The sequence below is a fragment of the Crassostrea angulata genome, chromosome 2 (genome assembly GCF_025612915.1).
Source record: "Crassostrea angulata isolate pt1a10 chromosome 2, ASM2561291v2, whole genome shotgun sequence".
Taxonomy (NCBI): Eukaryota; Metazoa; Mollusca; class Bivalvia; order Ostreida; family Ostreidae; genus Magallana; species Magallana angulata.
The window spans coordinates 60,427,674-60,445,914 of NC_069112.1; the positions used below are offsets into that span (position 1 = coordinate 60,427,674).

The 18,241-nt window shown below is 32.4% G+C and overlaps 1 protein-coding gene across 1 annotated transcript; it reads right to left on the reverse strand.

Annotated features, from left to right (window-relative positions):
- Positions 1 to 1,784: 1,784 nt before the first annotated feature.
- Positions 1,785 to 17,666, reverse strand: LOC128173338 (uncharacterized). Its single transcript, XM_052839033.1, has 7 exons — positions 17,253 to 17,666; positions 16,380 to 16,452; positions 9,626 to 9,715; positions 5,970 to 6,217; positions 5,071 to 5,167; positions 2,901 to 3,140; positions 1,785 to 2,638 (listed from the first exon to the last, which is right to left on the reverse strand). The coding sequence occupies exons 1-7, from the start codon at positions 17,550 to 17,552 to the stop codon at positions 2,424 to 2,426; spliced, it is 1,263 nt and encodes a 420-aa protein (XP_052694993.1). The 5' UTR covers positions 17,553 to 17,666; the 3' UTR covers positions 1,785 to 2,423.
- Between the last annotated feature and the right edge of the window lie 575 nt (positions 17,667 to 18,241).

The window sequence follows — 18,241 nt, forward strand, 5'->3', positions numbered from 1 at the left end:
CCGTATCAAGTGAAATGGAGTACCCTATATGCAACATTTCGCCAAATTGACTAAGTTCAAAAGCTAGTATTTTTTCATAAATTATCAGAAATCAAAATCCTAACAATATGCACACCTCTGATATATGTACAATTGATCTGCAAAAGAACAACTTCCTATCTTGATAACTGTAGGAGGAGGAGTTATCCGTACAATGAGGGTACCCTTTATGCAATATTTTGCCAAAAAATGACTAAGTTCAAAAGCTGGTATCTTTTCATAAATTATCAGAAATTAAAATCCTAGCAATATGCACACCTCTGATATATGTACAATAGATCTGCAAAAGAACAACTTCCTATCTTGAAAAATGTAGGAGGAGTTATCCGTACAATGAGGGTACCCTTTTGGCAGCCGCCCGCCCGCCATTTTCACCATTTTAATAACCGGATTTTTCCGTTGGAAACCCCGGTTAAAATCCTCTGAGCATTGACACACAGTTAGGAATGCAGCGTTTCGTTGTTATGGATATTCAAAAGTAAAGGGTTTGTAAAATTCGGAAAATTGGTTTACAAGAAGATGTGTTCTCCATTTTTTTTGTACTTGACACAATACCTTACATATTCGTTCAGGTAAACACAATACTATTACTCCTCAGCAGGTGTACTTACTATCGATAAATGTTATTGGTTTATTAAAGTACATGTTAAAAACACATTAACCTCTGTATTTATTTATCTATTCTTGTGTTTAAAACATTCATTTACACACTAGGTCAAACATATTCGTTCAGGTTCAATACTGTTACTCTTCAACAGTTGTATTCAATATCTATAAATGTTATTGTCTAAAGGTCAATGTTGAAAAATAAATTAACCTACGTATTCATTTTTTCATTCTTGTTTTTTAAACATTAATTTATACACTAGGTAAAAATAAAATGAGATATAACTTGTTGAAGACATGTAATGGTTGGAAACAGCTCTCTCTCTCTCTCTCTCTCTCTGTTAGTCTGTCATTCCCTGTCGACGTGGCTTAAAATAGTGAACAAACAACAGGAAACCTCATTAACATAGGACAGTCATTGACATTGGTAATTATTCATCAACGGAGGCTCACTAAAGGTGAAATACATTCAATTGCACGCATTGATAGTTATATATATGCTTTCAAAAATTAATAGATTATTCATATTATTTTTATTATTATTATTTTTTTAATATTAGATTATTGATATTTTAATAAAATTCTAACTAAGGTCCGACATCTTATCGGAAATTACAAAGTTTTCCGCTAAAACTCATTTTTTAGTTTTTATAAAAGCACTAAATCATTTCTTACATAATTCATTCGATGGAAAAACATGACCCTATGCACGGGTTAACAAATCTGCGAAGCCCTCTTGTGCTAAAAGTTAAACAAGTAATAGCTTTCCAAAAAGCTTGCCTGACTAAACAAAATCATTCAATCGAAGCATGCATGTTTCAGTTAGGCTATCTTATTAGAAATGAATTTTAATTTTCGCTGCTGATCATAAATCTATGATCGGAACTTGCAAATTGACGAAATGTCAGTCTTCTGCGATCTAGAACATGTGCATATATCACTTGAAATTCATTTATTTTATTTATTCAATGAAGTGCATGTAAGCTTGAAAGCTGAAGAGTAAATAGTTTTTTTTTTTAAATTGTAATTGTTATAATAAGATGCAAAATCAACTAGAAGGCATTTTTAAAAATTTTCAACCATATGAAATATGAAAGGGTATACTAACACGTGTTGTTTTGAATTTGTGTGGGCAGCTTCATCAAAATCATATTGACAAGCAAGTGTTAATAGGCGAAAGTCTATAATTTTCTATTATAAATTCTGTGGAAAATAGATTCATCAAGTTATGGACAAACGACAGACCATGCAGTTTAAAAGGAAAACAACATAACTGCAGATGTGTTTTATTGACCCAAAAGAAAACAGACCAGAATAAAACTTAACACATACTGTTCAAATCTAAATACTAAATGTTTAATCAAATTTAATAGTTTATCAAACGCTTTACATGTGTATATCAACTGCTTGCAGTTTAATAAATAAAAACTCTTAAAGCAATCATTAAATGGATAGTTTTGTCACAAAACTGAACATTAGGCTATTAAAAATTCTCCTCAACATACACATACTGTACAGTCATTATTTTATGAGAGTACTTAATTCAACAATCCCGTCATTTTGAATCAAATCGCGGGAATATAAAATCGCGAATATTGAATTTTTATCCTAATTCTTATAGTACTCAACTCCCATAAAATTAAAGCAATATTTTAAAATCTGCAAGGGGAGTTTCTCGTGATTTTACGCCGATATAAATCGTCATGATTAATTAGGAATCTACAGTATTTATTTGGTCGGAAAAAGAATCATTAAATAAAAGATATCGGCAATCATAATTATACAGAGTATCCAAGCACTTCAACTTCACAAAGAGTGAGATACTCTGTGATTATCAAGATCTTTACAAATCTCCCCTGTGGTAATGTCGGACAGTCGATTACGACCAGCTGTGACAAAGTACCGGGACCAGCAAAGAAACCACAGGGAGTGTTGACATCTGATTCTGTCAGCCCTACAGTGACGGTGACATTCCGCAGACGGTCTGACACATCTAAGTAAATAAAAACAACATATATTAATGTGAAACTATTAACTAATAATTCGAAAACATGCATAGATTTCATTTTTTCTTATATATTTTGTATTTTTTTCTCCTTGCTAAAAATAAAAACGTAAAAGATAAAAGGGTTTTCCCCGTTTTATTTTCACGGATGTAATCAAAGCTGTACTCCACTATTTTACGTCGTTTTACAATGTCGTTACTTGAAGACTATACCGGTAGTTCGTTTAACAATGTTTCTGTTTACCCTTACCTTGTCCCCACTTGTCCATTCCTCTATTGAATATTCTGACAGATCTGATGAAATACACGGCCTGCAAATCCACCAACCACCACGGATTCGTGTCTCCACCCTCTGTGCTGGCACACTTGTCTACGACAAAGTCTGTACCGTTGTTGCCATCAACTGCCAAATTGGCTGAGTAGGCCACTCCTGCCCATGCATGCGTCGATGATTGATTTGCATGCTTATGCAACGCAAGGTTGGAAACAGCTGTCAACAATATTACAAAAATGCAGATATAAATTGATTATTTAAATGAAATACAATACATTGACCGTTATTTAAAAAAATCTACGGCTTTAATAAGTGTTTCTCAAAAGTACTAAACAATGAAGACCTTATTCTTTTGAAGTGTATTTTTGAAAATCATGTGGAGCAGACTTACAAATAATATCGCTTTCCCTTCCCCTTCCATTTTCTCTCTATCTCTATTTCGTTCTTCCAAAATCTACCATCCCCTCTAACTCCTCTCTCTCTCTCTCTCTCTCTCTCTCTCCTCTCTCTCCCTGTGGGTGTGTAGATGTGTAGATATTATAAGCATGCCACTTAACATGCAGTTATATAATATAAATAGTGCCTGTTTGGAACGGTAACTGTTGAAATTGACACCCCAAGAAAACCACTGTCAACCGACGCGAAGCGGAGTTGACAATGGTTTTTGAGAGTTGTCAATTTCAACAGTTACCCTCTTAAACAGGCACTATTTATTTTATTATACTGAATGTTTTAATTTTAAAGAAACTGTTACTGCTTTTATGCAGAAATAAAGTGAATTCGACGGCGAACCGTACGCGCATAATTTACGCGCATGTAACAATGCGTTGTGTTACCCGTTGCCAAGTGTGTTGCTAACGCTGAGGGTAATAGAACAGATTACCAACTGTGTCTAAACCAATCAGATTTCATTATTTTACATAAAAGTATAATAATATAAATTGGAACCCCCTAGAGTTTGTAAAATGCAACGAAATTTTTTTTTGATCATTTATAAAGTGTGTTAATTAGAAAGAATAATTTCAGGTACATGTATACATGGCTTATTACCGAGCAGTAAGATTATATGACAAAAGAACATATTATCTTGTTATTTTAGAGTTCAATGTTGAAAGCATTAAACAAAAGGCAAACATTCCGGTTTTTTAATACCATTTTTTTTATAGCATACCGCAAAATTTCAACTGTAAATGTATTTGAATTTTAAGTACGATGCAAATAGAACAAAAACCCATTTTTTTCGTTAGATAACTATAACTATAAACATATCATTGAGTTGTCTTCATTTGCTTGTTCATATTTAGTTTTCAATCACCGAATAAGGAAGTTCTACGATCAAAATTCAGCAATTTATTGTAATATCTAAATAAACAAATAGAAGTGTTAATTGGCTAACCACAATCAGTAATAAGCAGAACATTTAAAATGATTTTGGTATAAATGCCAGATGTGGAATCTTACAATGAAGGTTAAATTTTCAAAAGCTGAACCAGGAGAAGTGAGTAACACATGGTAGCATTTAGAGCTTATTCTTTAGTTTAAATGCCCACAGGGAGAGTGTCCCCCCAGGGGATTGGAGATGGCAGGTTGTATATTAGCCATCTTGTTTTAGTTTAACTATAAAAACATATACACATAAAAACTTATTGAAAGTTAACAAATATGGGTATATAATTTATACCAGTCTTGCATCTTCTCAATATCAGGTCATACACTTCATTACGGACTTTAAGTTGTTCGCTAAAATTGTAGGCCTCATAGTCCCTGTTGAAATATTTGTTGCAGGGAGGTGGTAGTCATTACAATATGTTGATTTTAATGCATATATGAGCCTACTCGACAAGTTTTTGTGTAAGCTATGACACTTAATTGACAATTGGCTTTTTTCTTTTGATAAGCTAGACTTATGCATGTTTCTTTTAAACTTAATGGGGATTTATTTTCATTGATCTTGAAATAAAATACATGTATATGGATGCGCCGATTCTTTGCGTTGCAGCAAAAGAAATATCAATGAAACAAATATATTGATCGTTTTAAGAAATCGGGATTACTGTTTTATCATTCAATTACTTATAGACATATGTAGTCTTTTTCATTATATATTATGTGAACAGATTTGCAAAAAAATCGACTTTTAACCCACCTCGAATACAATGGACTTTCTTACTGGACAGTGTCACACACTGATCGTCTGGGGAGCACGCCAGACATTCCTGGTTCATTTCTGGTACATTTACAGTCTACAAGATGGTCATAGTTGATTATAAAAGCATGTAATTTACTTTGGTTAACATAGACATGTACATTATATGTGGCTGTCTGATAGGTTTGGTTTTGTTTTTTAATAACAAATTTGCGATTTTCAATCGCTTATATTTTATTTATAGGTGTTCCTGCAATGTATTTTATGTTGCTGTTGATAAAACACACCAAGTCAATATTCAAAAGTAAGAAAGAATTCTCATTTTTTTATTCCTCCATTTACTGGCTTCAATTTGCGAGCTAAGAACTATACAGTACATGTAGGTCTCAAATAGGTATTGTAACTAAACCTACCTGGGATTTTGGTTAATCGGTGCATTTTTACCCTGAGAAATGCTTTTTTAATTTTTATTTTGCAAACTCGCGTTTCTTAACTTCTTTTTTTCTATGATATATCTCTCATTCAATTTATACATTACCATTCTAACAATTAAAAACTTGCATTGTATACAAGATGCAGAAAAAAAATTATAATGGGTATTTAAAACGCCATGATTTGAACAAATTAGCCTCTTAAACATTTTAAGGTTCTCGCACACAAGTTGCAGCTTTTTTGAGGAATATTTTTTCTATATCTTGTAAATTTACAAGAATTCTTTATTATTCCCCCTTAAATATAAGGAGTCCATTTTTCTAACAAACTCTAATTCCTCAGGACATATGATAAAACAAGCAATATTAAAAATGTATGATCTTAAAAAAAATGTCATTGATTCTTCGTATTATAAACATTTCTTGCGTATTATTGACCAGTCAAAAACAGAAGAGGTAAAACAATACCTGATTGAGTTCAATTCTAATATAGTCGGGATTGGTTTCCGTTTTGTCGATGGCCGACACGAGTTCACACAACAGTTCCTGTTTCCGGTAGTTGACTCCCCGACATAGCTTGGGTCTGTGTCTACATTCCCGGACACACTGCTGTTGTCCAATGATCTCCAACACCCGGACAACGGGACCACGATACCTCTCACCGGGAACAACCGCAGATGTCACTCCCTCGTACAATGATACAACACACAGCAGTACTGTTGTAAATGTCACTTCATTAAAATATTTACCAATCAGAAGGTGAACCATTCTGTGCTTGTTTCAGATTTAAGTATAAAAATAAATGATTGTTTTTAGGTTTTGTTTTTTGCTTTGCTTAAACAATTACACTTTGTATTATATACCACCAGCCTAATACGTTTATCTTTTTCGCAGCAAAAATATAAATTAAAATTGAATGAATTTCTATCAAAGAACTATCCTTGAAAAGCTTTTAACGAAATTAATAATATATATTAGAAGATTCTCTAGAAAAGCTGTCTTTGAACAATGGAATCGACAAAATCCCAGTTCAATGAACGATTATGTCGTAAACAGAATGTGATATTCCTGCAAGCTACTTTGTTCTTTATGATATTTCTACATCATTTACAATCAATTTCCCTTATAGCTGTTCTTTTAACTTCTGAATTCAAAATCTACTGGTATTTCCGATAATTGTAAGACATCGTTGCCATCCCTTGTTTAATCACTGTACCCTTCTATTAATTCACTGTACATCTACTGTACAGAGGCAATATACTCTACTGGACAGCAGTGTACCTACCAACTGACCAGCACTGTACCCCACTGTACGAGATTCTAACAAACATTGCATTGTTCTGTCACCTACTGCAACACTTATTTTTTATAATTTGTAAAAAAAAAAAAGTAACTGAAATTTTGTTTTTTCCAAAGTCCATAGTTAATACCAAAACCTGGATTTTTATGTTTTGTTTTTTGCATTCCCCATTATTACTTACAAGAAAGAACAGGCTTCTAATTTTATTTTTATTTTTTTTTGCGAAAAAATTATTACATACGCATATTTAGAATTTTTTTCTCGGGGAAGTGTTTATACTTATTTCCGATATAAGTGCAACATATGTATGTAAATTGCAGAAATTTGAAGTTTTTTGTACTATTAAGTCAATCCAGTAATATTAATATTTTTTTTTTAACAATGAAAAAATATTATGACATGATTTTTAGCCGGGCTGTGCTGAAATCAGAGCCCTGGCTGTAGGCAGGCAAATCGTCAATGTTACTATAAATAGCTCAACTTCAAAAGTAAACAAAAAACCAAACAGCGTCAAAATAAAAGCTTCCGCTATACCAAATAGTTACACAAAGAGCCACGTTTTGTTTAAAGTGTTGGCATTTTCTTCCTTTTTTTAATTTCGAGAGAATGGTCTATTTTTTTTAGTTTTCTTATTAATAACGTGTTTTAAAAACAAGACTATGCATTTTGGACACATACAATGCGCAAGAATGTCCATGAACGACTTTGCTGCGCGTTGAAGACTTTACTCTATTAAATATATAACGCTTGTTGCAATATTCAAGGCAGCATCTGTTAAACTTTTTTATACTATAAATTTGTGTTTATCAAATTTGGTCGCTCTCCGACGCACTGACGCTTTGCTGACATTAAGAGAGAGATAGAGAACGATTTTCAGACTTTACTACACAAAATGCATAAAGACACACCATTAGAGCCTGGCTTTCAGTACTTCAGTACTTTGATTAAAATAGAAATTGAAGATAACCGTTCATTCCCGACTTCGAACTTATGTTGTGAAATTTTATCATATTTTCGTGTTTAGTTTTATTGGTTCAAAATCAACTAACTATCAAATAGTTGACAATATTTGATCTTCACATTTATCGGCGAATAGTCATGTCATGTTACTCATATGTCATGATCGACTCGCAAACTGTTATCATCAAGTCACTTTTTCAGTAACGACTGGTAGTAGTTTACTAAATGCAGTACACAATAGAGTGTACGTGCAACTGCCATACAAATCACAATTTCTTTTAATTTTCACCAAGTGTCTCTGTAAAAACGTTACCAAGCAGCCAAGGACAATGTCGGGGAAAATGAAAAAATCTTATATCAATTGTTGTATCATTATACAAAGTGTAATGTAACATTTTAAACATGCATTTATTTATTGAAACCGTACATGCCATAACCGACTTTATGTGTATACTACCTGTGTGATACACCCTCGTGCAGGTATGTTAAGGCTTCCTACAGCGATGTAAAGAAAATCATTTGTCTGTTCTTCATACAATACGACGGTATACTTAACTTTGACAAAACAATTTGTATTTCATTCCATAGTACTCAGGGGATGTATCGTAACGTTGATATTGAAACATTAATTAAAACTACGTGTTTCCTTTACATAGATGTTGCCGTTAATCGTAATGTAGACTATAGATCTCATTCATTTTGGTGGTAAGTATCAAATAGTCGACAGATTATATGATTTCAGTATATGAATATAAGTATGTTTACAAGGTATTGATTTTAAAAAATTGTTTACTTACTGATCAAATAAAGTATCTAGCATTGCTGGGAATATATCATCAGTGTGAGGATTGTAGCTTCTACAATTATTCCTACCTTTAAAAATAGGCTGGTTTTTTTTATTATAAAACAGGATAAAACCCAAGACGTTCTGATTAGGTATTTTTAATAAGAGAAACTCAATATAAAAGTTCATAAAAACCATGCATGCAGTGTCATAGATCTATAACATTTAGTCTAATGTGCAACTCCAACAAGTATCAGTAAGATCTCTCACATATATATAAGGAGTAAACCAAAGCTGAAAGGGTGGGAACGCGCAAAGATTTAGCATTATACGGTATCTTTTAAGACAAGAATTTTACTATGATATTAATTAGACGGAGAATCCAAACACGTCAACTTCACATAGAGTGAGGGCCTCAGTTGTCTTGGAGATCTTTACGAATCTTTTCCGTGGTAATGTCGTACAATCGATGACGACCAGCTGTGACGAGGTACCGGGACCAGCAAAGAAACCACAAGGAGTGTTCACATCAAATTCGGTCAGCCCTACAGTGACGGTTACCTCCCGAAGTCGGTCTGATACATTTAAAAAAAATTAAAAACAGATAAAAAACTAAGAGAAACATTTAAAGAACTATGATGTTCAGAGTAAAATTCGTTTAATCATTATATTACTCAGATGCATGTTGTATTTCTTAGAAAATTAATCACTTCTCAACAGAAACATTTGCAGCCAAGTAATACTTAAATACTATAAAATTATACTTGCAAACATAATTTTAAAAGACAGAATGGCAAACAAAACGGGTTTGTTTCCGTATATCATCGATTTTATATAAGTTTTTGGCATTTACAACAAAGTAAGGTGGACTGTGTCATGTCCATCTTTATATTATTATTTAGCAATGACGTTTTTCTATAAACCTACCCGATAACGTCAGTTTGGACACTTACCTCCTCCTGCGTCTATTCCTCTGTTGAGTATTCTGACAGATGTGATGGTATACACTGTCACCCTCCACCAAGGATTGGTGTCGCCACCCCCTGTGTCTTGTACACTGTTCTTGGAGAAGGTATGTACCTCTGTTACCATCTGCTGCCAACTCAGCTCCATAGGTATGAAACGTTGAAGATTGTTCGGTAGGTTTACCCAATGCAAGTGCTAAGAGAACTGTCAACAATATTTGGTGATAGTGTTAATAAAATTCAAAGTAATACCGTTTATACCAAAACAAAGAAAAATTACCTGAAAAATGTTCATTAAAATATACTTTCATTCAATGTCTGCAATGCCAAATTGAGTTTCTGTTAGAAATTTCAAGTACTTTATTTCATAATAAAATGCTGTCTCTATTATTTATGTCTAAACTAATTCGACTATTATTAAAATTTAGCTACTTTCCATTATAAATAGCTAATACTGAAATATCATGCGATTAAACTCCAACCGACTTTAGCAGCAACATTAAGAAAGTAGTTTCCTCATAGTCTGAGTTGTCAAATTCTTTTATATTATTATTAAGTTTATTGTCATGAGTAAAATCTGTTCTGCACAAAATATGAATTCAATGATATTGATATTATTTTGCATTGTTCATGGTTTAAGCTGATACAAAAATAAACCTAAAGCAAAACAGAGAACATTCGATCTAATTTCCTTAATCGTTTTCTTCAAGATTAATTTGGCAGTACTGAAACAAAGGCAAAATGTATGTGGTAGTCAGAATAATTTGCATGATTTCTGTTGATTCGTTTTTAATTTTTTTGTACGACAATTATATGACACACAATTTAAACATATTGAAAAAAGCTTTAAAATCACACCAGTTGTCATAGAGATTTATTGCAAGCAGAATAACATGAGTATAAAGAAGTTAAGGACAATTAATATTTTAGTATTATCATTCTTTGTTACTTGTAGCTCAAAACAATGACGCTTTTAATTTATTAAGCTTCAATGTCATTTGTGAGTAAGCATTAAATGGTAAAAGGAATAATCGATAAATAAACAGTAAGTTGTGTCGTTTCTGTTAAAGTCTCGTCATTATACATTTTCTGTAGTTGAACAAAGGCTTTTAGTAGTAAATGCTTTTAAATATCATACATAAAACATAGAAATAAGTGAGGCTGAAAAACAATTTGTTTTAGAAATTAATCAATACAACTGTTGTTTACATTATTTTTGTAAATACTTCAGGATATCCCCCGCAAGCGTGGAAATATATATTTCACACATTAATATTTTTTATTACTGTTTTTTTTTTTCATTTTTGTATATTTTACGGGATATCCTGAATACATTATTATGACGAAAGTATTAGTTTAATCGTTAAAAGTATATAGAAACAATCAATATTCCACGTGATTCAAATTAATACACACCTCCGGTTTTGTCTTTCATCTTCTCAACTTCGTATCTGTTTTGTCTCGCTGTAAATGAAATGGTTCTTTGGGTAGTTGGATGTATCAAATAACTCTTTATTTCGAGCCATGTCCTGATACAAATCTTCCGTTTGAAACTTGTAAAACAAGCAAAGTTGCCCTGTCACTATGCTGTTTCCTGACATAGTTATCCATTATTAAATTGATACATGAATTGTTTTGACAGGTCTAAAACAGTCATTCCCGTGTAAATTGGTTTGTTAAGTAGCAATATAACCTTCTTGTTTTTTACACCAACCAAGTGTTTGTTAAAAATAGTGAAATTTTCAGAACTTTGCTTGGCGACCCTTTTCCGTAAACCCTTTTGGTTATTGACCAATTTGAAGTTCATCCTATTTTATATATTTTCCATCGTTTTCCTAAGAAAGGGGGAATAAACTTTATAATTAGAGAAAAGATTGTTGTCCTAATATAACAGAAACAAGTATTGTAAACGTGCATTTAATAGTTATAATTCATGATATTGTGTATGAAGATTTAAACTTTAATCTACGGTCCATCTGTAGCGTCATAAATAGGTCAAACACATGTATTTTTGCAGTATATGCTAGTTTTATACACAATGTGTGCTGAATGCATGAATTGCTCAGAACCCTAATAGTGTCTCTTTAAGCTGAACACCACTCGTAAATTGTCACCGCCACACAGGTACCTGGTATATGAACCCTTCGATTTCGTTATACCGGATTTCCAACTGAAACTCGTTGCTGAGGTATAGTATTCTTTTCGTGGTCTTTGGATTTTATGCATTTAGTTCTTATTTTATGTGCTTATTCAGTTTGTTATTATATTTTGACCAGTTTATTTGGTGATAGTATTCTCTTGGCATGAAAAAAGTGCGTAAAGCGTTATATTTTTATTGTAATCGAGTAACAAGGCGAGGCAAAATGTACGTCCACACAGGTGAGACCTCTACAGCGAAATAGTTTAAACTGCGAAGAGGTCTGCAGCTTATAAAGGGGTTGTAGGGATAACGGTGGTAAGAGAGAAATACGGCGCAAGTGCATATTTACGAGCAGTGTTCAGCTTTAAGGAAATTGAGGAAATGTGTAATTTGGTGTCATATTTGAGTTGATTATGGACATGCACTTATTATAATTTTGTTTTATTGTAGCTTTTTACCGAATTCAGGAATAAGTTATTGATGAGCTATCTGTCTTCTTGAGGCAGAATATTTAGTGACATCGTGCAATACAAATAAGTTATTATTTCGGAGTTAATCTAACTGTTTTTATGTAAAATTTCACTGAAATAAACTATAAAATATTTTTTTTATCTATCATTAATTTTTCTTAGATCTTAATTACTTCATTTAATGGAAATACTGATCAGAATACTTGCACGATTAAGTTGTTGACATACACGAAATTGCGAATGCTAGGTAGTTTGAATTGACTCGAACGAGAAATAATTTCTGAGTGTTAACTCAACACAAGTTAATTTTTCCATTTTTAGCATTTTAGAGTTACAATTTTTATTTCAAAATCATTCAAATTTTACTTATTTTAAATGCTTTGTTTTTTTTCTCACTGTTAAAAGTTAAACTTTATTTCTTAATCGAGGAAATTCATTGGTAGCGTTTTACTTTTTAATTGTATAACCATGACATCTAAACAATTTGACACTTTTCTGGAAATTATTTAGTTACGACAAATTGTCGGACAATAAGTTAATTTGTTAAATAAACTGACAAATTCCTCGTTCAGGCAAACCTTTGAAGATAAATTCTAGTGTTATCAGAGCGACACTTTAGCGACTCCCGAAGATTATTCTATTTTCATTTCGTCAAAAAACTTATTTACTCGTTTCGGCTTTACTTAATCTTCTTTTTGTTAACATACGTACATCGAAATTCATCTAATTTACTTTATCACCTTTTTGGCCTTTAGTAATCAGTGTCAGCTCGTAGAAGAAATTCTGTGAAATTAGCCCGCTAGCGTTTAAATCAAGTATCCTGATTGGTCAATGAGAGCAATTCCAAATTAAGCCGGATGGTTAGTGAATTTACTTAATTCACTTTCCATCCGACATTTAAGGAATAAAGAACTTGTTTTAATTTTACGGAATTGTTTCTCTTTTCCATTAGGTAAGCTTGAATGAAATGTTATCTATTTTCAGTAATTTAGGTTTACATTACAGTATTTTATTATATTTTTTCTGTTGCTAATTGAGATAAATTTTAGTTTGTTTTGTTTAAAATACTTAAGAACAATGATTAACTATATATTTCTTTTTATTCGGCGGAACTATGAATTTGTCATTTCAGAATTTTAGTTTTCATTTCTATAAAAGATATTTCGCGTCATTGTTTATTATGCCATGATAAATAATTTTGCTTCATTTCGTTTAAATGTGATTTTTATTATTGAATTTCTATGTTGTTAAATGCTGTTTTTATAAAGTTTGAATTCGCCGCGTAATTATTGTAAACCTGTAGTGAACTCTTCAGTGCGAGAAGGTGAATTTAAGAATCGGTAGAAATTCGTCAGCTAAGTAATATTTGTAAGTTATTTCCGCTTTAATTATTTAACCACAACAGTTTTTATTTTGTTTTCTAGTTTTCTTGCATTTTATAAGCGTTATGCATTTTCATACTTATGCGGAATTATCGATCCTTAGATTATAAGCGTAAAAACGATCTCGCATTGCTGTGTTTTACTACCGGGTGTTTCGAAATATGTTTTTGTATTAATTTACTTTTCATCCGACGTTTAAAGAATAAAGAACTTGTTTTAATTTTACGGAATTGTTTCTCTTTTCCATTAGCAACCAGTAGAAAGCCCAACGGCATCCTACCAAGCTATTCCCCCAACTTAATTTTACTCACAAACAGAGAAAGTCTCTGTGTGAAATATTTATGTTGAAAGTACTAGCAAATCTTAGAAAATAGGTCACTGAAGCGTTGATGGGAGGGGCTGTGTCTAGCTGCAGGTCTGAAGCTTCCGGTCTGAAAAAAAATCGGATGGACAACCTGGGGACTACAGTGCCACCAACTGAAAAACTGTATACTTAATGCGAACGTAAACGTGCGCTAGTATTTGATTGATTCTGTGAACACAATTAGTACCATTAAATTCGCCATGCAATTTTCTACTGATATCGTCTCTTTTAAAGCATCATTACCAGCCCCGTAAAGAGAAGTGGTGCAGTTTGTTTACATGTAACAATAGTGACTCTCGATCTCGCTGAAAATTTAACATTCTTAATTTTCCGAAGTCGGTATAGCGTTCTCCGAAGAAAGCCTGAGGCAAGTAAGGAGACGATATCTGTAATAAATTGCATGCACAATTAAATGATATTACTTGTTTTCACAGAAGTTGCGTATAAATAAGAGTAATCAGTCCAAAACTATTGCAGATTTTTGTGGGCAATAAATATACAACTTTTTCAATGGTTGGCACTGTAGCTCCCTGGTCATCCATTTTGATTTATTTAAGACCGGGAGCTGAAGACCTGCAACTATGCTGTGTCGGACCGGATGTATTTGATAAAACATCATTCGTTTGAAAAGCAAAGGCTTATCACACGGATGGTATACTCTACACGTGATAAAATAGTTTATAAAAACGCTTTTCATTTGTATATAAACTGCATGCAGTTTTATTAATAAAAACACTTAAAGCAATCATTAAATGAAGAGTTTTATTACAGATGTAAAACTGAACATTCACCTCAACACATACATAATTATTTGGTCGGAAAGAGAATCGTTTCGTTAAGACATCAGTAATAATTATTAGACAGAGTATCCAAACACTTCAACTTCACAAAGAGTGAGATACTCAGTGATTATTGAGATCTTTACGAATCTTCCCTGTGGTAATGTCGGACAGTCGATGATGACCAGCTGTGATAAAGTACCGGGACCAGCAAAGAAACCACAGGGAGTGTTGACATCTGACTCTGTCATCCCTACAGTGACGGTAACATTCCGCAGACGGTCTGACGCATCTAAATAAAAAAACCAAAAGATATATTAATGTGAAACTGTTAAGTAATAATTCGAAAACCTGCATAGATTCCGTTTTTTCCTTGTATTTCTTTTTCTTTTATCTCCTTACTCAAAAAGTAAAAGATAAAGGTGTTTTCCCCGTTTTATTTTCACGGATGTTATCAAAGCTGTATTACACTATTTTACGTCGTTTTACAATGTCGTTACTTGAAGACTATACCGGTAGCTCGTTTTACAATGTTACTTTGTACCCTTACCTACTCCCCACTCGTCCATTCCTCTATTGAATATTCTGACAGATTTAATTGTATAAATAGCCCTCAGATCCACCAACCACCACGGATTCGTGTCTCCACCCTCTGTGCTGGTACACTTGTCTACGACAAAGTCTGTACCGTTGTTGCCATCAACTGCCAAATCGGCAGAGTAGTTCAGTCCAGCTTCTGCCCATGTAAACGTCGATGATTGTTTTGCAGGCTTATGCAACGCAAGGTTGGAAACAGCTGTCAACAATATTACAAAAAGCAGATATATATTGATTATTTAAAGGAAATACAATACATTGACCGTTAATTAAAAAAAACAACGGCAACAGCAAAGGGTCAACTTGTTAATATTAAAATTTAACTTTAAAAAAATGATTGGTTTATCAGATACATGATGTAAAACTATGTGGTTTCAACAATCATTTCAGGTGCATGTATACATGGCTTATTACTCAACACTAAGGTTGTGAGATAAAAGCACCAGGAACATATCATCTTGTTATTTGAGAGTTTAATGTTGAAAGTTGTTGAAAGTATTATAAATAAGGCAAACATTCCATTTTTTTAAAACAAAATTTTTATAGCATACCGCAGAACTTCAACTGTGCAGTAAATGTATTAGAATTTAAAGAACGATGCAAATAGAACAAAAACCCATTTTTTCCGTTATATAACTATCTTCCGTTGCTTGTCTTCCTTTGCTTGTTAATATTTAGTTCTTTATCATTCAATATAATGAAAAAGGACGTTTTATGATCAAAATTCAACAATTTTCTTTGTAATTTCTAAATAAACATATAATTTTGTTAATAAAAAAAGTATTTACTGGCTAACCACAATCAGTAATAAGCAGAACATTTAAAACGATTTTTCTACTCCATTATGAAACTTAATTTAATGCATATATGAGACTCCTCGATAAGTATTTGTATAGGCTATGGTACTTTCTTTTTAACTTAATGGGTATTTATTTTTATTGATCTTCAAATAAAATATAAGCATGCGCCAACTCTTTGTGTTGCTGCAAAAGACATATAGATGAAACAAATATATTGATTATAAGAAATGAGGATCACTGTTTTATTAGTTTCATTTTTTATTATGTGAACAGATTTACATTGTCTGTATAAAATAATCGACATTTAACCAACCTCGAACACAATGGACTTTCTTACTGGACAGTGTCACACACTGATCGTCTGAGGAGCACGCCAGACATTCCTGGTTCATTTCTGGTACATTTACAGTCTACAAGACGGTCACGGTTGATTATAAAAGCATGTTATTTACTTTGGTTAACATAGACATGTACATTATTTGTGACTGTCTGTTAGTTTTGGTTTTCTTTTTTTAATAACAAATTTTGCGAATTTCAATCGCTGAAACTTTACTTATAGGTGTTCCTGCAATGTATTTTATGTTGCTGTTGATAAAACACACCAAGTCAATAATATTCAAAAGTAAGAAAGAATTATCATTTATTTGTTCCTCCATTTACTGGCTTCAATTTGCGAGCGATGAACTATACAATACATGTAGGTCTCAAATTGGTATTGTAACTAAGCATACCTGGAATTTTGGTTAATCGGTGCATTTTTACCCTGAAAATCCGTTTTAATTTTATTTTGCAAACTCACGTTTCTTAACTTTTTTTCTATGATATATCTTTCATTCAATTTAAACATTACCATTCTACCTACTAATAACTTACATTGTTTACAAGATGCAGGAAAAAAATTATAATGGGTATCCAAAACGCTATGATTTAAACAAATTAGCCTCTAAACCATTTGAAGGTTCTTGCACACAATTTACAGCTTTTTTTAAAGAATATTTTTCTATATCTTGTAAATTTACAAGAATGCTTTATTATTCCCCCTTAAATATAAGGAGCCCGTTTTTCTAACAAACTCTAATTCCTCAGGACATATGATAAAACAAGCAATATTAAAAATGTATGATCTTTAAAAAATGTCATTGATACTTCGTATTACGAACATTTCTTACGTATTTTTGACCAGTCAAAAACAGAAGAGATAAAACAATACCTGATTAAGTTCAATTCTAACATAGTCGGGATTGGTTTCCGTTTTGTCGATGGCCGACACGAGTTCACACAACAGTTCCTGTTTCCGGTAGTTGACTCCCCGACATAGCTTGGGTCTGTGTCTACATTCTCGGACACACTGCTGTTGTCCAATGATCTCCAACACCCGAACAACGGGACCACGATACCTCTCACCGGGAACAACCGCAGATGTCACTCCCTCATACAATGATACAACACACAGCAGTACTGTTGTAAATGTCACTTCATTCAAATATTTACCAATCAGAAGGTGAACCATTCTGTGCTTGTTTCAGATTTAAGTATAAAATTAAATGATGGTTTTTAGGTTTTGTTTTTTGCTTTGCTTAAACAATTACACTTTGTATTATATACCACCAGCCTAATACGTGTATCTTTTTCGCAGAAAAAATATAAATTAAAATTGAATGAATTTCTATCAAAGAACTTTCCTTGAAAAGCTTTTAACGAAATTAATAATAGATATTAGAAGATTCTCTAGAAAAGCTGTCTTTGAACAATGGAATCGACAAAAAACCTGGTTCAAGGAACGATTATGTCGTAAACAGAATGGGATATTTTTGCAAGTTACTTTGTTCTTTATGATATTTCTACATCATTTACAGTCAATTTCACTTATAGCTGTTCTTTTAACTTCTGAATTCAAAATCTGTTGGTATTTCCGATAATTATAAGACATTGTTGCCACTTCTGTATAATCATTGTTCCCTTCTGTTAATTGACTGTACATCTACTGTACAGAGGCAATGTACTCTACTGACCAACACTGTACCCCTCTGTACGAGATTCTAACAAACATTGCATTGTTCTGTCACCTACTGCAACATTTATTTTTTTTATAATTTGTAAAAAAAAGTAACTGAAATTTAGTTTCTATCAAAGTCCATATTTGATACCAAATCCTGGATTTTTATATTTTGTTTTTTGCATTCCCCATTATAACTTAAA